Raw genomic sequence first — 22326 nt, 5'->3', positions numbered from 1 at the left:
ACCAGGAACTGAAATGCTTTGTTCTCATTCACTTCGCATTTGTACATTTTTACACAACTATAACCTTTTTAAAAATCTAATTTAAAGTAAAAGGTTGCAAAGAATTGTTATATGCTGCTAAATATTCAAATTTTCCAAGAAGTGGCTATTGCCTAGGCATTCAAACAATACATTATTTTTAATGTTTTAATGCTTTCATCTAACTTATACAAATGACACAAAGTTAGGTGGGGCATTTGGAGTTCTCGGTTTACGTATCTGTGGAGGAGATTTACATAGGTAAATTACATTCTTGCTCCTAAAACTGTTAAATGTATAGTCTATGATGTAATGATTTTGCAGGTGTAGGATTTCAACACAATATAAAAAGAGTTGTAAATAAAGGCACTACAATGTGACAATTCTACGTTTATCCTTCATTAGTTGAGTTGCACTTGTCGTTCACATGTAAGTGAAGACACAGGGATGAGACGTGATGAATACATTAAATCTGATCAATATAAGGCAAGTCAGGAACATCAAATTAAAGATTTCTAATTTTACTCCGGAAATATGAGCAACATTCTTTCATTCATCTATTTTGACTAGATGCCAGACTGACAGTTTATGTTCTATCATGCCAATAACTTCCCAGACAGAATGTCGAGCCATTCAGTTACCTTACCATGTCTGGCATGACTTTTCGCTGTGTTTTGATAAAGGTTATATAGAGCATAGTCCATGCTCCATGGTAAGATGGTTCCCATTTGTCCACTGAATACACTTCGGGGCATTATAGAGGTTTAGAGCCACGTAAATGGACCTGTTACTTATGTCAGCCTCTCAGGCTCATGAAGACTTGCAAATTGTCACATATCTTTCAGTCACAGAAGGGCTTTTCCACCCTCTGCAGAGTTTAACATTTCAGGGTAGCTGGGGCTCTGGTCTTCAAATATAAATTACCTCACATAGATTCATATGAGAGGACATGAAAGGATACAACAGCAGAAGCTTCTGTTTTTTCCTAAAATCTGAATGGTGGCACCACGTACCATCTTGTTAACAGCTGAATGTGAACAAACTCTCCTTGCTCCATCAACCGTAATAAATGAAAAATGTTTAAACAATACCAATGACTGGGGTGTGGCGAGACAACCTGAAAGATGCTCAAGGATGGGCCTTCGACTTCAGGCCTAATGGCATGAAGGTTTTTCGGAAGGAGGTAGGGTTCTAGAACCTTATATGACAACATTTTTTTCTAACAATCAAACTGAATGTTTACCAAAAGTAATGTAGGAAGGCTGTTTAGACTAACCCATTAGCAAGGCATGATGAAATATGATTGTGCCAGTGCTTAATTTGTGCTTGTTGTTTCCGGTGTGAAGCACCGGCACTTATTTTTGAGGGCCGGTGCTTATTCTTCTCCCTAAAGCATTTGCTGAGAGCAAAAGACACATGGGAAAGACGGAGGAAGAGAAAAATGAAAAAGCGTCACAAAGATAAAAAGCAGAAAGCTGCAAGAGTGAGCTGGAGGGGCTGTAAATGGATTGAAGAGGCCCGAAATGGCTTCAGCATTACGCTGCCTCACTATTCCGTGCTCACACATTTACATGCAGCAGCCTTGGGAACCGGCACGTTTTTATGTATAAATTAAGCACTGGTTTGTGGTCAGTCAAGCATTATTCAATTTTGATCGCAGAGTTGTTAATAATTATGGTGATAATGTTCACTTGTTGTTTGTGAAAAAATTTCATCTAATTAAATGTAGTTTATTGTAACATATACTGGTTTGTGAAGTGATTTCGAGGTTTAGGGCGGGCTTCACAATATCATCTGTCTGCAAGTGAGAGATTCTCAGATAGCTTTGTCTGAATTCAAAGTGGCATTTTTTCATCCTTAGTGCATCTCACTCCAAATTCACGTGGTGACAGGATGCACCTTGTACTCAGAAACAGCACACAGGCGAACAGGGACTTGTTTGCTTGATCCAGGCAATTACACATTACGTACATACTAGGGCAAAACACCCAGGATTGAAAACACTACTAAGGCACAAGGATCACGGTTTAATTTGGCAGTGTACATACCCTGTCACTACATGGAGATGAACAGATAACTTGCACCTTAATGAATACACTAGCTTTGGATTTACATGATCGGAAAGATATAAAGTTCAAAATGAATATACACCATAGATAATGTTATTAGTATTTGACACACTTGTATTTTTTTTATGAACTGCAATCATTCGAAAACTTTCAACCTTGACCTGAATAGTAAAACATACAGAAATTTGTATTTATAGACTAGAGTTTGCGCCCAAGGGTTATACGTATTTCATTTCTATGTTACCATTCTTTTCATTAGCCTATCTGAGACTTCCCTTGAAAGCCAACTATGTTGAAATGTTCAAAGCCTAAGCAACTATGGAAGTTTGAGGCTGTTATAGGTACCCGTCTCTCAGTCAATCACATGGGCTTTGGAACTGGGAAAATTGCAAAATATCACAGACGATAAACTGTCTTGATTGCAATATGCCCAGATACCTTCTTGGTCCATCGGAATTTCATTATAAATTAACTATGGAGCAATTCAAGAACTGTAAAAGATTGTACACCATGCTATTGCTGCAAGAGGCTAGCTAGCAAGACCTAGTATTGTGGACATCAAAGAAGAATTGATGGAGCCTCCTCAGAGAAAGGGGCGGAAGAGATCTCAATCCAAAGTGCTGGAAATCCTATGGAAATCATATTCAAGCATGTAACATATAGGGAATCTGTCTGTCCATTTAAGGCAAATAATTTCAGTAGTCAGTAAGCTCCACAGGTTGCCAGCTGATGACTTTCATATATCTGTAGAATGTCCCAAGCTTACCAAGTTCTGGAAAGCGGTTTGCTCAATGAAGGGTGACCTTCCTGATGGCGACGTCAGAATGAATAATGCAATACGTATCTCTGGGGTAACAAGCACTTAAAAACCTTGGGATCATTGAGAGTGCTTCCTCATCTTTTGATTGCTCAGTTGCAAGTATACAACTTTGCATTCACAGGTTTGCCTTGTGTTCCCTGGAGCATGGAAGTTGGATTGCCAATGCTCCGAGTTGCATGAGGTGTACAATGTTACATGGGGATTAGAAAGATAACAGAATAAGGGTGCACCTCAATAATTGGTGTAGAAACTAGAGTTTGCTGTTGATATCTGTCTTTTGTACCCATTTATAAGCAGGGATTAGTCAACTAAGCTATACATTTCGGTCCTCGGATGAGGAATATATATATATTTCAGGGGTGTATTTACTCCTACCTATAAATTAATTCAATTAATTCATAAATCATATGATTATTCAAACATTGATAAAACCTAGCAGGACTGCTCCTCAGGATTTCAACATCAAGCTTGGGTGCGTAACAGGTTTGCTTTTGCTTGGCAATGAGTATAAGGACATAACAAAAGAGATAATGCCAAGGCTGGGTGAGTGGTCTCGTCCAAGATAAAATCCTGCCTGCAAACAGGCAATATCTGCATCAGTCAAACCAGGCTACAGCACAACACAGCAAGACTGAGGAGAATATTACTGATGCTCCTTAATGTGTGGTCCCCTATCCTGTTGAACAGAATTACAACCTAGAGACCCCATAGAACCAAACTAGAATTTGTAATGTACTACATTCAATTTTGTCTCCAAACACCTGCATTGGGCGAGTCCTTTCTTTCAAATTTCTTTTAAGTTCAGATAATGGGTTTCTCTTTTCTTGCCTACTCCCAACTTTCTCCCTATTATGGCTGACATTTTAATCTGCACCAGATTACAGTCATCATTCTACTTAGCATTTTAGCTATTTCTTTGATAAAGATACAAAAGCATCAGAACGGAACCCCTCGGCTCTTAAGGAAGACTCAAAAATGTTTATACATAATCTAATACTGGTCTGGTCCATTATGTCAGAATTACCGTTTCTAGTCTCCCCACATGGCGTACTAGAGACACTACTGCCAAGAATTCCTGTACATAATCTAGAAGATGCTAGAAACACTGTTTACTCAGAGAAAAGCATAGCATAAGGAGATCAGCTATAAAAGTAACAAGCATTTAGAAAAGAAGGCACAAACAAATTATACCATTAACAATGTCTGTAGGAAGCTGGCAGCAGAGAGGGACAAGTCCAGGAGCTCGAATCAGTGAGGTCAGTCTGTGGGGGTTGTAGGAAAGTACCCTCTTTCTTGGCAAGGTTACCCCAATTTTCTGCCGGTTGTCAGTGTGTTTGACTGTGTTCACTGGGATCCTGCTAACCAGGACCCCTGTGACTATGCTCTCTCCCTTTAAATTTGGTTGCTTGGACAATTCCCCCACATTTGGCATACTGGTGCCTCCATGTAAGTCCCTAGTATATGGTACCCAGGGCACTGGGGTACCAGGTGATCCCCATGGGCTGCAACATGTATTATGCCACCCATAGGGGGCCCAAGCAAAGTGTATCTGCAGGCCTGCCACTGCAGCCTGCGTGAAAGGGTACATGCACCCTTTTCACTACAGATCGCTGCACCAGGTCACTGTAAGTCAGCCCTATGGTAGGCCCTCCTAGCCCAGAGGGCAGGGTGCAAGTACCTGTGTGTGAGGGCACCCCGTACTAGCAGAAGTGCCCCCACAAACTCCAGTTCCTTTCTGATGGACTTTGTTATTGCAGGAATGCCATTTAATGCATGTACTGGACATAGGTCACGACCTATGTCCACCTACATTATGGTGACTCCGAACTTATGCATGTTTGGTATCAAACATGTCGGAATCATACCCCAATACTGTTGCCAGTATTGGAAGTATGGTTCTATGCACTCTGGGGGCTCCTTAGAGGAACCCCAGTATTGCTCCTACCAGCCTTCTGGGGTTTCCAGGCAGACCAAGCTGCTGCCATCCCTCAGAAATGTTTCTGCCCTCCTGCTGCTAGAACAGCTGAAGCTCAGGAAGGCAGAACAAAGGATTTTTTTTTTTTTTGTGGGGGGGGGAACACCCTCTACCCTTGGAAATAGGTGTTACATGGCTTAGGGTGGGTAGCCTCCTCAAGCCCCTGGTATGCTCTGAAGGGCACATTTGGTACCCTCTGTGCATAAACCAGTCTACACCGGTTCAGAGACCCCCAAGTCCCTGCTCTGGTGCAAAACTGGACAATGGAAATGAGAGTGACCACTCCGTCCATCACCTCCCCAAGGGTGGTGCCCAGAGCTCCTCCAGACAGTCCATTGATTCTGCCATCTTGAATCCAAGGAGGGCAGAGGCCTCTGGGAGCATGAGTGGCCAGGTCAGGCAGGTGACGTCAGGGCCCCCTCCTGATAGGTGGTCACCTGGCTAGGTGACCAACCCCCCTTTCGGGCTTTTTAGGCTCTTCCTCTGGGGTGGGTCCTCAGATTCCGCTTGTAAGATTCCAGCAGGACTCCCCTGCAACCCTGACTGGAACTGCGACTAGACCCTCAAGGAACCGATACTCTGCATCCAAGATGAAGGTTCTGCTTGCAACATTGTTTCCACAGCTCCTTCCAGCTTCTGCAACATTTCCCCAACTGTGCATCCACTGTGGGCGGTAAGTCTTCAGCATGCACGAGAAGGAAGAAGAAATCTCCCTTGCAGCGAAGGAGTCACTTCCCTGCATTCGCAGGCACCAACTGCAACAACGACTCGCTGCGTGGATCTCCTCTCATCCTGAGCTGCGTGGATCCTGCATCATGGGTGGTGGTCTGGAGTGGTCCCCTTGGTCCTCTCTACTAGCTGTCCAACTTTGATGGAGGTAAGACTTTGCCTTCCCACGCAGAACAGTACCCCCGTGCGCCACGTCTCTTGCAGCTACCAAGGCTTGTTGGCATCTCCTCCAAGTGATCTTCAGGCTCCGTGTAGCCCCAGCCCCCAGCACTCCTTTCTGCGACGCACAGCCCTATGTGTGCTTCTCCTGCGGTGTGGGACCCTTCTCCAGTCGTGCTGCGTGGGCTCTTCTGCAACTCTTGATTCCTCTTCCAGTGGGTCTCCTATGGGGGCTACCTTTTCTCCTGTGGACTCTCTGCCTTGCTGATGGTCACCCTAGGACTCCCCCCGTAGGTTGTGCCCTCCTGGATCTTGCTGGTCCCCAGCAGCTCCACTTTTGCTTCACCGCGACTTCTGCCTTTTCCAAGGGTTGTTGGTGGCTTTTCCATGCCACTGACTGACTGCAATCATCCATCCGGTGTGGGACATCGACTGCATCCTCCAGGAACTCTCCACTGACTCGAGGGCTGCATTGCTGACCATCTTCGTCCTACCGTCACCCAACTCCTGCAACCGCAGACAGGTGGGTAGTGGCTTCTGCCCCCACCGGACACTTCTGTGACTTCTGGACTTGGTCCCCTTCTTCTACAGGTCTTCCTCTTCAGGAAGCCACCGCTGGTTTCTTGCAGTATTGTCTGGGTGTTGCATTATCTTCTTGTTCGTCCTTTTGGATGGTTTGGGGAAAATCCAGTAACTTAATCCTTTCTTCCTGGTCGCTGGGGGCACTGTGGTACTTACCTTTGGGGTTTCCTAGTTCCTCCAGCTCCCCTCTACACATCCCACTTACCTAGGTGGTGGTACTGCATTTGCATTCCATTTTTTTAGTATATGGTTTGGGATCCCCCTTGGGTCACTATTGCCTATTGCTATTTGCACTTGCTATTGCTTTTTACGGCTATTTCGGATTACTAGTGTACATATCTAGTGTGTTACTTACCTCCTATTGGAGGGTTGTCTCTGTAGTACTTTTTGGTAAGTGTGTCACTAAAATAAAGTACCTTTATTTTTGTAACACTGAGTGTTCTCTTTCATGTGTGTAGGTGCTGTGTGACTACAGTGATATTGCATGAGCTTTGCATGTCTCCTAGATAAGCCTTGGCTGCTCATCCACAGCTACATCTAGAGAGCCTGGCTTCTAGACACTGCCTACACTACATTAATAAATACCTTAGGTACCCATCACACACCAGGCCAGCTTCCTATAGGGGTTTTGAGAGCAGGGGAGCAGCATTGGTTGTTGTGGACCCAGCCAGGGAGCTTGGGTGCAGATAGTTTTGGTCAGCGTATGCTCCTGCGTCAAAGGTGCCCACTGTTCTCGGTTGGACCTGAAAGGAGATAAAACAGGACAGCTTGGCCACTCTCAGTACTGGTCTCTGTGATTGAAGGCTGGTCATTGGTTGTGGCACTGGAGTCCGGACTGGACTTAAACAACCGTTAGTTGCTGCAAGGGGTCTGGTACCCTGGATATTGGTGCAGGACAGCTCCGGTGGGTCCTAGCATCTTCTCACTTGGTGGGGACGAATCTGACTTCCTGGAGCACTGTGACCTCCTCCTGGGTGGCTGCTGCGTTGGTGCACCTGGTGGTCAGCAGAACGTTGAGCTGGACGTTGTGGTTGGTACCTGCAGGAAGTGTCTCCTCCAAGGGAGATGCTGACTGTGGGTGAAGTGCTGGCAGTACTCCAAGGCTTTGGGCGGAAGCACAGCTGCAGGACGGGTTGGGTCTTTGCAACTGTCGAGTCAGGAGCTGGCTGCCAGGGTGTTGTGCCAGGTCCTCAGCTGGTCCACAGTTCTTGCACCTTCGACTCTTCGTGGTCCTTCTTCTCTTTGTAGTCAAGCGAATTTCAAGTCCTGGTGTCAGGGGCCCACCTAAATACTCAATTTAGGGAAATTTAGGGGTGCGTAGGGAAGTAGCCAATGGGCTACTCACCCCTGGGGTGACTACATCCCCTTGATGACCACTTCCTGTGGGCATAACCCTGTCCCAGAATCCTAATTCCGCATAAAACTAGATGGTGGAGACTTCCTTCATGGAGCACATCAGGCAGTCCACCTTAGGGGCTGACTAGGATGGTAGTGCAACACCCCTACCTACATAGTTAATTTTCCACCTCTCCTGGTGCCAAATGGGCCTCAGGGCAGGGGTGACATTCCCTAGGTGTGGGGGAAGTCAGGGTTGAATATCAAAGGGCAGCAGAGGCTTTGAAGCCTCCAGCCAAGATATGTTGATTTGCTACCCATCCTGCTGGAGGGTGATAACATCTTCCTCCAAAGCAGGCACTGTTTCTGACTTCAGAGCGCAGGCTCTCACCCCCAGGGGTCAGAAACTCATCTGTAGTGGTAGGGTGGTTGATACCAGTCAGATAGCACACTAGAGGAGTAGTAGGGTTTCAGGCGACACATTTGAGGAGCATGTCATACCGAATCCAAATACTGGCATCGGTATGGATTTATTAGGATGAGGTGTTTGTTGCCACACACCATAGGTGTCAGTGAAGCCATTATGTAGCAGGGTATACCTTAAGATGGCTTCCCTGTTCACTTGCAAAATTGAGCAAAAGAACTAGACATCACAGGAGCATATCTGGTCATGCAGTGATGTCCTCACGTAAAATATAATGCACCCTGCCTTAGGGCTTCAAGGCCTGCTGTAGGGGTGACTTACATATTATATGTAGTGACTTTGGAATGACACAAAGAGGGCCTCATTACGAGTTTGGCAGACGGATTAGGCCATCCGCCGAACTTCCGACAGGGAGGTTGTAGCCATTGTGGCTACCTCCCTGCCGGGCCCATTAAGAGTTTTCCGCTAGGTCAGCGGGCTGAAACCTGAGTCTCTGTCCGTTGGCCTAGAAGAAAACACCCTACAGCACTGTCTTCGGCTTGTAATCGAGCAATGCTGTAGGATGCAGGGTGCACCAGCACCCTCGCAATGTTCACTATCTGCAAACCAGACAGTGCACAATGCGATGGTGCTGGCCAGGGGGGTCCCTGCACTGCCCATGTCAAGTGCATGGGCAGTGCAGGGGCCCCCCCTGGGCACCCCATCCACCCGTTCTCCGCCAGCCTTTTCATGGCGGTGCCACCACCATGAAATTGCTAGCAGAGAACAAAGTTGTAATACCCAGGGGACTGCTACAACCGCCAGACTGTTGAGATCTCTGATCCTGGCAGTGCTGGCGGTCTGCCTGCGGCATGACCGCCGTGGTCATAATGTGGAGCTCAAACCGCCACATTGGCGGCAGTCCAACCTCCACCATGAGTTTGGCAGTCAAGCGACCGCCAGACTCTTAATCGGGCCGAGAGTGTGCCAAGTCGTGTTTTTATTCATGGTTTGCCCATGACACGCAGCCTGCAGTGGCAGTCTGCATGTAATTTGTATGGAGGTCCTTGAGGGTGGCTTAATACATGCTATAGCCCTCAGCGGCCCTCTTTATTATCCATGCCCTAGGTACGAAGGGGTACCATTTACTAGGGACTTACAGGGGTGCTAAAGTGCTAGCCAATTAGGTATTTCGTTTTTAGGAGGAAGAACGCAGGCGCCGGAGCCCGGTCAGTAGGCTTCAGCGCACCATCAGAGACGAAAACCAGCATGTAGCAGTTCATATGGGGGCAAAATGTGGGGGGACTCCCAGCAAAAAGCCTGGCTTCCTACAATGTCTTTCTTGTAAACATAATATTTCATAACGTTTCTAGTGAACATTTTGAAACATTTTCGCTTTTGGGTGGCTTTGTAAAATGTTACAATATTTAGAAATAACCAGTAGTTGTTCAGTCTGCAGCTATTCTCCGGGTTACTGTAAAAGTATTAACACTTTAACATGTTAACATTCTTTTAGCAGGCATATCATTATCGGCTACGGGAAGCATGGCAGCCATTAAAACCTAAGCCAAAATGAACTTGCAAAACAGCACTCAACACAAGCATCCTGCGAGGCACCAGAGGTGTTTGGCAAATGTGTGAAAAGAACATGTTCCACAAAAAAGAACAGATGCCCTCTCAGCAGAGGGCTGCAAGCTACATTTTTCTCTACTCGGCATTTGGAACATGTAATCATGCACAGCCCTGCTTCTTTCTTCTGAGTATTCTGAATTTTACTCTCTTTGAGGCCATTATTTGGAAAGGACTGTACCTTCTATGTAAAGCTGGAAGAGAGGTGACATGCCAGGTGGGTAGCCACTGCTGGCAAGAGAGTAATGCCTGCCCATATATGACCCAGATGTGCTAAAGGCGATTGTCAGTGTGTTGCCCAGATGCCAAGGCTGTGCAAAAGCATCAAATGCTTTGGTGCAGCCGGAAAGCAGGGAAGTAAAGCTGCATGCACTTTTAACATTTACAACTGAAAGTGGCTTCCAAATAGTTTTCCAAGTCACAGAATTATCAATTGTTTTCCTTTTCTAAAAACGTTTCATCAAACATTAATTGTATTACATCCAATTTGCCAAATGAAACATGTGTAAAAGCTAAAGCATTCAGTGCTTAAGAGATCATCAAATGCAACATTTTCAAGTTAAAACACAAATGAACCAAGATTATTGCCCAGACATGAAATTATTAATGGCAACCAGAAATGTTTAAAATCAATAGCACTGTAATAATTAGAAAATATAAAAAGGATATAGAGAGATACAATTTCACTACTAATATGGAACTGATATAATAGGAACATATGATGATTTTGTTCAATGAGTCAAAAACAAGCCTAAGTGTTACTTGTACCTACACATTTTACTCAGTACATTAATTAGGTTTGGAAAATATAAAATATAATTGATTCAGAGTATATTACATAAGCCATAAATTCAAGGAGTTTTAGTAATTTCTATCTTCCCATAGAAAAAGTATTGTTTTTATTTTAGGTTTTGATAAATAGGAATTGAACAGAGTCTATAATGTATTTATTTTGTTAAATAGAGTATTGCTATTAATTTCTAAATCATTCTTAAGCTTGAAACGCAACCCGCTGCACCATTCTAGGACATACATGTTTGGGGGGAATCTTCCTGTTACTTAGATTTGCTGAAAGACTAATGCATTTAACAGAACTACCAATCGTCCATTCACAGACTATTACCTTCCAATCAGAATACAAACTTCCTAAAAGATAACTTGCATCAAAATGTGGAACTTCACAGAAGAAGCATTTGGCACTTATCTTTGAACTGGATTTATATAACCTGGTAGTTGTAAGGAAACAAAACGTATTTCTTAATGAGAAAGAAAGAGAACATTAGCTTCTGAGGCTCAACAACAGCCTTTATTCAGACCACAAGAAAGCAAGCTCAACATTCTTCCATCCCTTAAAAACACACTAATCCAATCACGAGCTTTTGTGACCTTACCTCTTTTGTAACTTGAATCACAGGTTCCAGAAGAGCACCGGTGTAACACACTGAAGAGGCCGGTATTTCCGCATGCCTAAAACAATTGTAGACAATAAATCGTGTTGTGCAAAACAGCAATACATGCCACCACTTTACATTTTAATTTCACAAAAAATGTTGTAGCACGTTTTTACAGCAGTCACAACATGCCAAAAGAAATGGCCAGGGACTACTTCCCAGTAAGGTTATTTAAGGGCAACCAGCATTTAAAATTAAATCAAAGTAATCTTCCATTTTATTGTGGCATTTATTTTATAACTTGTTTTAATGGACTTCTCAAGGAGTAGAAACAGGCATCTGGAGATCAACTGCTGTAGCTCACCACCATCTTCTGGCTTAAGGACCTCTTCATCCTCCTAAGGGATATCCCAGGAAAAAAATCTACAGATTCACTCTTCCCAGGACATGTTCCTCTATTGTGATGACCTTTGACAGGTACCAAGAACCAAGAGTGGAATTGAAAGAAGTTAAACAACTGCACACCTGAAGGTCAAGGATCTACTTCATGGACCTAAAACTGCTGAACCCCTTTCATACTTTTGAACTTCCACTTAGGATCCCTTCCACTGCCTAAACCCTTGCTTTTACTTGCCACCTGCTCTGTCGTCTAGGATACATCCAGCTTTCACTTTTAAGTCAAGACCACACTACAACAAGTGCAAAGTACTGACTTCCCCCCATTATCCTCAAATTCACCACACACGACATCAAGATTTAATTCCAAAGCGCTATATTCACGTAGGAACCCACCTTTCCAGCAATATAACAAACTTTCCAACCATCATTGTAACACACCCATCAAACCGACTAGCAAACTACATACATTCTGCAGACTGTTAAAAGCAGTCCTGGTGAGTCAGGTGTTTAACAAATAATAAATAAAGAGCACGACATAGGTGACCACTTCCAACATATTTACTACCATGTCTTTCGACAGATTATTAAAACAGCAACCAGGAAGATCACCTTTTATGTCAAAACCTAAAAACTACAGAAGACTCCAGATAAACTACAAAGACCCGCAGTACGACAATGTAAGCATTTTCAGTGACAATGTGACTAAGAAGCCGAAAACATTATATACCATCACACCAAAACAATACCAGAAGTATTCCCATTATGTCTCTAGGCTCTCACTGTACCATTCCCTCTTATGCCAACACACAATACAAGGATGTGTCAAAGCAAAACCTAAACAAAATAGAGACAGCCTAAAAGGATGGGTTTGGAATGCTGTAGGGCTAAAAATGAGAAACAATGAAATAAACATAAAAAGGCTTCTCTGCATTCCAGAGGAAAAAAGGTATTAGCATGCCCTCGTATCTGACGTTCAAATGAAAACAGAAGTTAGATCTGAGATACCTATATACGAAAATCAACACTTATCTACTTCACTGTCTGAGAATCTAAGATTTTGTGAACAATCAACCTTGTGCTGGGAAATACTGGAGTAAAAGTGTGGAACTAGCTTCACAAAACACAAAATGTCAACTATTTCCTTCCGGTAAGAGTGTATTTCTTTCTTTCATATTTTCAGCATTTGCTAGCACCCTGTAGTTATTGTAAGACAGCAATTAGCATAAGATATACAATAATAACATGTAAACTATGCAAGGCATACATACATGTTCTAGATTCTTTCTAAAAATCAAGTAATCAGATCAACACATCTTAACAATTTAGATGTTCAGTTCACTCTCCTTCCCATAAGGCTGAGGACTGGATGTTACCATTGATACTGCTCTTTCTGATGCATACTGTCTCTAACCGCAGATTCCTCACCTATTGATTTTACTCAGGCACCAGGTTGGATCTGGAACTTTTCATAGCAACTGCACTTACGCCATGAGGTGGTGCAATCAGACTCACCACCTCCAGAAATGTCCGCAGAAAGCTGTATATGTGTCACCTCTGCGCAATGACACCGGTTTTCCTTGTAACTCTTCCACACCCTCAACTGGAGATAAAACAAGAGAGAGTACAAGTGCCACAGAGCATCAAATCTAACATAGATCCTTTTCAGAGGGTGGGGAGGAACCTGCATTTAGGTAGAGTAACCACCAGAACGAGTGTTACAAAGGTAAGCAACATGTCTTTCTGATGGATATTTCTCAACCATCTATTCCTTTCTTTTTTTGAAGCATCTGATGAATGGACTTATGCCAGAACGTTCTGTAAGATGAAGCAGAAATGTCCCTTCCTGCAGACACGATTATGCAGAAAGTAATACATGGTGAAGGTATTCACAGACGTCCATATCGCAGCCTGGAAGATCTATCACTGGAACACTCCTCAACAATGATGCAGAGGCAGCCTGGACACTGGTGGCATAACCCAGCAATCCCTCTGGATTCGGCTTTTTTGGATATCGCACAGCAAGCTGTTTTGCAAAGGATTATCCACTTGGAAAAGGCTCACTACTGGGCCACCCTTCTATTCTTCAGTTGGCAAATCCAATAAAAAGTTGGTCATCCACCCAGTGAGAGGAGTAAGGTGGAGCGAAAAAAAAGAGTGATGGGTCAAAACAATGTGGAAAGACCAACACCATCTTCGACAGGGAAAAAAAGCATGAGTTTAGAGCACCAATTGATGGTATACAGAGGCTGCACTGACATTGCCGGTAGCTCAGTTACATGGCATGCGGTAACTTGCAATAAGGAAAATCATTTTAGGGGTCACAAATTTCAGTGACAAACTGTGCATAGGCTTAAAGGGCGAGCACATCAAAAACAAAAGAACAGAATTATGGTCCCTTTGAGGTAGAATAAAGGATGTAGCGGGGAACATGTGCAATGCTCTTTATGAAAAGCACAACACTGGTGACAGAAAGAGGGAAAAGACCAACAAATAACTTTTAATCGCACCCACATCACAGCCTTGTTGGGCCAGAGATAAAGTAGACATCAAAACATCAGATAGTTGGCCCGAATATGATGAACTTGACACAACGGGCCACAAACTTCGCACAATGACCAGAATAAACGTATTTGGTAAACCGGCATCTAGCCACAAGAATAACATTTACTTCTGAAGGCAGATCAAACCCACTTAAATGGTGCAGCTCAACCCCCACAAACGGCGGTGTAAGTTGTAGAGATCAGGTACAGGACTCCTGAAGAAGCAGACATTTTGATGATTTGCCTATACTTTTCTTCCCCACCTTAAGCAGCGTTCCTGTCTTGCTGACGTGGTAGTGTGGATGCAGCAGAATTCATAGACAATCAGTACAGACAAAACCGAGATCTAAGCTGTCAGTAAAGAAAATTCAATCTTGTCATCAGATTGGTGACTCCATGATTTGGCATTTTCTCCACTCGCTTCTCCTCTGTAAGAAATGTTGTTCTTTAATCTTGATTATTCACTTTACTTACACTCTCAGGTCCCCAGTGTCTTAGTCCTGTTTCTATAATTTCTGTTCATCTTGCAAAATTAAACCTCAGCATCTACAGACAGTTCATCAAATTGTAGTCTAGGCTACCATTCTGTCAAAGCTCAAATATTGTAAGTATTTGGGCCTCTTTGCTTCTGCAATCTTAAGGAATAACAAGAATTCACAAAGCAGTCATTCAGATCACTTATCAGCCCCGGCTTTTCCTGTTGCTTCAACATTATGCTTCTCTGAACCGGCTTCCAACTTCCAGCAGATTAAAATTCAAGGTTTTCCGTTTGGTTCAGACTCTTCACTAGTTAGATCCCTCTTGAATTCACCCTATAAATGCCTGTACACTCGGATTAACTTGTCAACATCAACTGTAAATTCTCAAAATCTGCCCCAACCACTGCGATGGAGGGGTTTGTTTTTTGGCAGCCCCTGAAATGCCCTTCTTTCCACACTGTATGTCTTCCTTGCTTTAAAATATATGTTTAGGTTTCAGCTTCAGAAGTGCTAGTTTTCAGATTAGCACTAGGATGCCTTCATCTGGGAAATTGCTTCATAAATTTTACTACTTGCTTTCTATTTTGAGTTCTGGCTGGGGTAGGGAGAATGGCCTGCCACAGTTCAGGTTTGTGTTCAACAGCCACTTCTGAAGGGCTTGCTACCTCCTATGAAATACAGATGTTGTCTGACAGGTAACCTTAGTGCTGTGCACAATGCAGGCAGAGGTCGCACTGCAGGGCCTGCAGGTGAGCAGGGGCACGGGGGATCAGCAGATGTACAGGGAAAGGAAGTCTAAGAACGGTCTGTGCTGGAACCCAGGAAAGAGCCTGAAATATTGGTATCATAACCTGAATTTCCTAGACTTGTTGTGGGGGTAGACCACCACAGTTTCTAGGATTTCCCCCTATGGATGGAATCCTCTGCATACCTACATTTGGAACTTCAGCTCTTTGATGGAAAAATCTAGGAATGTCAGACGGGCGATAACTGCTTACAGGTACCTCACAATGACTGAGGTGAACATGCCTTCAGCAGCCACTCATTGAGGTACGGGAATACATGTGTCTCAGACCTGGAAAGATGGACCACAACTACTGCAATCATCTTCCGAAGCACAGAGGGGCTGAAGTGGGCAGGACATTAAGCTGAAATGTTCAGGACGCACCACCAACTGAAGGAAGAGTCTGTGGGACTGCATGACAGATTCATGAAAGCTTATGGCCTGCAAGTCCAAGGACACCATCCAGTTCCCTAGATTCAGGAGTGGAAAAAACCTGGAAACACAGGAAATCCAGTGGTGCCCATGAAGGCGGCATGACTATACTGGTGGCAGTGGTGCGACCTACACAGTCCATTTTGCCCAGACCAGTCATCAATACTTGCTTAGCGAGTAGAGGAGGGCGAGCCACTAAAAGCTCGAGCTCGGCTTGAACCTGAAGCCTGGCTCAGGCTCAACTTCAGGTCTTGTTTAAAGCTCGAGCCCATAATGAGCAGAGATTTCATGTGGCTTCTACCTCCCTCCTACTAACCTTGGTGTGGCGTTACAACCAGAGCTGCCGACTACAGAATTCGGAAACCAGGTTTGAGTCTCAGCGCTGGCTCAACATCATATGAATTTTGGAAAATCACTTAATCTTGCTGTAAGGAAATGCCTCCTTGGCATGGTTACCCCCTGACTTTTTGCCTTTGCTGATGGTATGTTTTGAATTGAAAGTGTGCTGAGGCCTGCTAACCAGGCCCCAGCACCAGTGTTCTTTCCCTAACCTGTACTTTTGATTCCACAATTGCCACACCCTGGCACCCAGATAAGTCCCTTGTAACTGGTACCCCTGGTACCATGGGCCCTGATGCCAGGGAAGGTCTCTAAGGGCTGCAGCATGTATTATGCCACCCTAGAGACCCCTCACTCAGCACAGACACACTGCTTACCAGCTTGTGTGTGCTAGTGAGAACAAAATGAGTAAGTCGACATGGCACTCCCCTCAGGGTGCCATGCCAGCCTCTCACTGCCTATGCAGTATAGGTAAGACACCCCTCTAGCAGGGCTTACAGCCCTAAGGCAGGGTGCACTATACCATAGGTGAGGGCACCAGTGCATGAGCACTGTGCCCCTACAGTGTCTAAGCAAAACCTTAGACATTGTAAGTGCAGGGTAGCCATAAGAGTATATGGTCTGGGAGTCTGTCAACCACGAACTCCACAGCACCATAATGGCTACACTGAAAACTGGGAAGTTTGGTATCAAACTTCTCAGCACAATAAATGCACACTGATGCCAGTGTACATTTTATTGTAAACTACACCCCAGAGGGCACCTTAGAAGTGCCCCCTGAAACCTTAACCGACTATCTGTGTAGGCTGACTGGTTCCAGCAGCCTGCCACACTAGAGACATGTTGCTGGCCCCATGGGGAGAGTGCCTTTGTCACTCTGAGGCCAGTAACAAAGCCTGCACTAGGTGGAGATGCTAACACCTCCCCCAGGCAGGAGCTGTAACACCTGGCGGTGAGCCTCAAAGGCTCACCCCTTTGTCACAGCACCGCAGGACACTCCAGCTTAGTGGAGTTGCCTGCCCCCTCCGGCCACGGCCCCCACTTTTGGCGGCAAGGCTGGAGGAAACAAAGAAAACAACAAGGAGGAGTCACTGGCCAGTCAGGACAGCCCCTAAGGTGTCCTAGGCTGAGGTGACTAACTTTTAGAAATCCTCCATCTTGCAGATGGAGGATTCCCCCAATAGGATTAGGGATGTGACCCCCTCCCCTTGGGAGGAGGCACAAAGAGGGTGTACTCACCCTCAGGGCTAGTAGCCATTGGCTACTAACCCCCCAGACCTAAACACGCCCTTAAATGAAAATGTCACTTACCCAGTGTACATCTGTTCGTGGCATCAGTCGCAGTAGATTCGCATGTTTTGCAATAGCTCGCCATCTGGTGTTGGGCCAGAGTGTTACAAGTTGTTTTTCTTCGAAGAAGTCTTTCGAGTCACGGGACCGAGTGACTCCTCCTTTTGTCTCCATTGCGCATGGGCGTCGACTCCATCTTCGATTGTTTTTCCCCGCAGAGGGTGAGGTAGGAGTTGAATTGTAGTAATAGTGCCCATGCAATGGAGTGACTAAGTATGCACCTATTTAAGGTTGAGATGATACATATATAAATAATTGAAGGTAACTTCCAAACTGCTACAGGCTCCCGGGGAGGCGGGTGGGCACATGCGAATCTACTGCGACTGATGCCACGAACAGATGTACACTGGGTAAGTGACATTTTCAGTTCGATGGCATCTGTCGCTGTAGATACGCATGTTTTGCATAGACTAGTAAGCAGTTATCTCCCCAAAAGCGGAGAATCAGCCTGTAGGAGTGGAAGTAGTCTGAAATAATGTTCTTAATACGGCTTGACCTACTGTGGCTTGTTGTGCGGATAACACGTCTACACAGTAGTGCTTGGTGAATGTGTGAGGCGTAGACCATGTGGCTGCCTTACATATTTCTTGCATTGGGATGTTTCCTAGAAAGGCCATGGTAGCGCCTTTCTTTCTGGTTGAGTGTGCCCTTGGTGTAATGGGCAGCTGTCGTTTAGCTTTAAGGTAGCAGATTTGGATGCATTTAACTATCCATCTGGCTATACCTTGTTTTGATATTGGGTTTCCTGCATGAGGTTTTTGAAATGCAATAAATAGTTGTTTAGTCTTTCTGATGTTTTTTGTTCTGTCAATGTAATACATCAATGCTCTTTTGACATCTAATGTATGTAGTGCCCTTTCAGCTACGGTATCTGGCTGTGGAAAGAACACTGGAAGTTCCACTGTTTGATTTAGATGGAACGGTGAAATAACCTTTGACAAAAATTTAGGATTGGTCCTTAGGACGACCTTATTCTTGTGTAGTTGTATAAAAGGTTCCTGTATTGTAAACGCCTGAATCTCGCTTACTCTTCTTAGGGAAGTAATGGCGATGAGAAATGCCACCTTCCAGGTTAGGAACTGTATGTCGCAGGAGTGCATGGGTTCAAAAGGTGGACCCATAAGTCTAGTTAGGACAACATTTAGGTTCCATGAAGGAACAGGTGGTGTTCTTGGTGGTATAATTCTCCTAAGGCCCTCCATGAATGCTTTAATGACTGGTATCTTATATAGGGAAGTTGAATAGGCAGTCTGCAGGTATGCAGATATTGCTGCAAGGTGTATTTTAATGGAAGAGAAAGCCAGGTTAGATTTTTGTAAGTGAAGCAAGTAACCCACTACATGTTCTGGAGTTGTGTGTAATGGTTGTATTTGATTAATATGGCAGTAGCAAACAAACCTCTTCCATTTACTTGCATAGCAGTGCCTGGTGGATGGCCTTCTGGCTTGTTTTATGACTTCCATACATTCTTGGGTAAGTTGTAAGTGCCCGAATTCTAGGATTTCAGGAGCCAGATTGCTAGATTCAGCGATGCTGGATCTGGGTGTCTGATCTTTTGGTTGTGCTGTGTCAACAGATCTGGCCTGTTGGGCAATTTGATGCAGGGTACTACTGATAGGTCTAGCAGCGTTGTGTACCAGGGTTGCCTTGACCAAGTTGGTGCTATCAATATGAGTTTGAGTTTGCTTTGACTGAGTTTGTTTACCAGGTAAGGATGGAGAGGGAGAGGAGGAAAAGCGTAAGCAAATATCCCTGACCAGTTCATCCATAGGGCATTGCCTTGGGATTGTTCGTGTGGGTATCTGGATGCGAAGTTTTGGCATTTTGCGTTCTCCCTTGTCGCAAACAAGTCTATCTGAGGTGTTCCCCAGAGTTTGAAATAAGTGTTCAGAATTTGGGGGTGAATTTCCCATTCGTGGACCTGTTGGTGATCTCGAGAGAGATTGTCTGCGAGTTGATTTTGGATCCCTGGTATAAATTGTGCTATTAGGCGAATTTGGTTGTGAATTGCCCAACGCCAAATCTTTTGTGCTAGCAGGCTTAACTGCGTGGAGTGCGTCCCCCCCTGCTTGTTTAGATAATACATTGTTGTCATGTTGTCTGTTTTGACGAGAATGTATTTGTGAACTATTATTGGTTGGAAAGCTTTTAGTGCTTGAAAAACTGCTAGAAGTTCTAGGTGATTTATATGCAGTTTTGTTTGATGTACGTTCCATTGTCCTTGTATGCTGTGTTGATCGAGGTGTGCTCCCCACCCTGTCATGGAAGCATCTGTTGTTATTACGTATTGTGGCACTGGGTCTTGGAAAGGCCGCCCTTTGTTTAAATTTATGTTGTTCCACCATAGAAGCGAGAGGTAAGTTTGGCGGTCTATTAACACCAGATCTAGAAGGTGACCCTGTGCTTGTGACCATTGTGATGCTAGGCACTGTTGTAAGGGCCTCATGTGCAGTCTTGCGTTTGGGACAATGGCTATGCATGAAGACATCATGCCTAGGAGTTGTAGTACCATCTTTGCGTGTATCCTTTGTGTTGGATACATGCGTTGTATGATGGTGTTGAAATTTCGAATTCTTTGTGGACTTGGAGTGGCTACTCCTTTTGATGTGTCTATTATGGCTCCCAGGTATTGTTGTACCTTGCACGGCAGAATTTTGGATTTTGTGAAATTGACGGTGAACCCTAGTTTGAAGAGGGTTTGTATGATATGATTTGTGTGATTTGAGCACTGTATTAACGAATGGGCCTTGATTAGCCAGTCGTCTAGATATGGGAACACATGTATTTGCTGCCTTCTTATGTGTGCAGCGACTACCGCTAGGCATTTGGTAAAGACTCTTGGTGCGGTTGTTAATCCGAAAGGCAGTACCTTGAATTGGTAATGTATTCCTTTGAATACAAACCTTAGGTATTTCCTGTGCGATGGGTGTATTGGTATATGGAAATAAGCATCCTTGAGGTCTAAAGTTGCCATGTAGTCGTGTAGTTTTAGCAATGGCAATACTTCTTGTAGTGTGACCATGTGAAAGTGGTCTGATTTGATGAAAGTGTTCACTACTCTGAGGTCTAGGATTGGTCTCAGCGTTTTGTCCTTCTTTGGTATCAGAAAGTACAGTGAGTAAACTCCTGTGTTTATTTGTGTGTTTGGCACTAATTCGATTGCATTCTTTTGCAATAGTGCCTGCACTTCTATCTCCAGGAGATTGGAATGGTGTGTTGTCAAATTTTGTGCTTTTGGTGGTATGTTTGGAGGGAATTGTAGAAATTCTATGCAATAACCATGTTGGATAATTGCTAGAACCCAAGTGTCTGTAGTGATTTCCTCCCATGCTTTGTAAAAATGACTTATTCTTCCCCCCACTGGTGTTGTGTGGAGGGGGTGAGTGACATGTGAGTCACTGTTTAGTAGTAGGGGTTTTGGGGCTCTGAAATCTTCCTCTATTTCTAGGGAATTGCCCTCCTCTATATTGTCCCCGAAAACCTCCTCTATACTGTCCCTGGTAACTGGACGGTGTTGCTTGTGAGGTGCTGGCTTGTGTGCTCTGACCCCGAAACCCCCCTCGAAAGGGCGTTTTACGGAATGTGCTGTAATTCCCTCTGCTCTGCGGGGAGTAGAGTGCGCCCATGGCTTTGGCAGTGTCCGTATCTTTTTTGAGTTTCTCAATCGCTGTGTCCACTTCTGGACCGAACAGTTCTTTTTCATTAAAAGGCATATTGAGAACTGCTTGTTGAATCTCTGGTTTAAATCCAGACGTTCGGAGCCATGCATGCCTTCTGATAGTTACAGATGTATTAATTGTCCGTGCAGCTGTATCTGCAGCGTCCATGGAGGAGCGGATCTGGTTGTTGGAAATGGTCTGTCCCTCCTCAACCACTTGTTTTGCCCTATTTTGTAAGTCCTTGGGCAGATGTTCAATGAGATGTTGCATCTCGTCCCAGTGGGCTCTGTCATAGCGCGCAAGTAGTGCCTGGGAGTTCGCGATGCGCCACTGGTCTGCAGCTTGTGCTGCAACTCTTTTACCAGCTGCATTGAACTTGCGGCTTTCTTTATCTGGGGGTGGTGCATCTCCAGATGTGTGAGAGTTGGCCCTTTTCCTAGCTGCTCCTACAACGACAGAGTCTGGTGGCAGCTGTGTAGTGATGAAAACCGGGTCTGTAGGAGGCGCCTTATACTTTTTTTCCACCCTTGGTGTGATTGCCCTACTTTTGACCGGCTCCTTAAAGATTTCTTTCGCGTGCCGGAGCATACCAGGGAGCATAGGCAGGCTTTGGTATGAGCTGTGGGTGGAGGAGAGTGTGTTGAATAAAAAATCATCCTCGACCTGTTCTGAGTGGAGGCTTACGTTGTGAAATTGTGCTGCTCTAGCCACCACTTGAGAATACGCGGTGCTGTCTTCTGGTGGAGATGGCTTCGTAGGGTATGCCTCCGGACTGTTATCTGACACTGGGGCGTCGTATAGGTCCCATGCGTCTTGATCTTGGTCACCCTGGCTTATGGTGGTGTGAGCTGGGGAGTGTGATGGAGTTCGTGCTGGTGAGACGTTAATCACGGGCGGAGGAGAGGGTGGTGGGGTAACTCTTTTCACCACTTTTGGTTGTGGTGTTTGTTCAGTCTGGAACTCCAACCTTCTCTTTCTCCTAATGGGGGGAAGGGTGCTTATTTTTCCTGTCCCCTGCTGTATGAAGATACGCTTTTGCGTATGGTCCACATCAGTTGCTTGTAGCTCTTCCTCAAACCTATGCTTTTGCATTTGGGAGGTTAGCGAGTGCTCTTCTGTAGAAGAGCCTGAAGCTGGGTCGCTTGCAGTTTGTTTCGGCATCGAAACCCTGTCTGCATGTTTTTTCGGCTCCGAGGTGACTTTTTTCTTTTTCGGGGCCGAAACCTCTCGGCGT

At 44.8% G+C, this 22326-nt stretch overlaps 1 protein-coding gene across 1 annotated transcript in view; it reads right to left on the bottom strand.

Annotated features, from left to right (window-relative positions):
- NOL6 (nucleolar protein 6) overlaps positions 1–22326 on the bottom strand; it is a 455500-nt gene that overhangs the window by 190537 nt on the left and 242637 nt on the right. The window contains exon 15 of the mRNA XM_069217421.1: positions 11111–11186. Within this exon, the coding sequence (XP_069073522.1) occupies positions 11111–11186 (76 nt within the window). The remainder of the gene's footprint in view (positions 1–11110; positions 11187–22326) is intronic.

Source organism: Pleurodeles waltl, chromosome 1_1 (genome assembly GCF_031143425.1).
Source record: "Pleurodeles waltl isolate 20211129_DDA chromosome 1_1, aPleWal1.hap1.20221129, whole genome shotgun sequence".
NCBI classification, from domain to species: domain Eukaryota; kingdom Metazoa; phylum Chordata; class Amphibia; order Caudata; family Salamandridae; genus Pleurodeles; species Pleurodeles waltl.
Note: the sequence above shows the minus strand (reverse complement) of the source record. Positions and strands in the feature narration are given on the sequence as shown.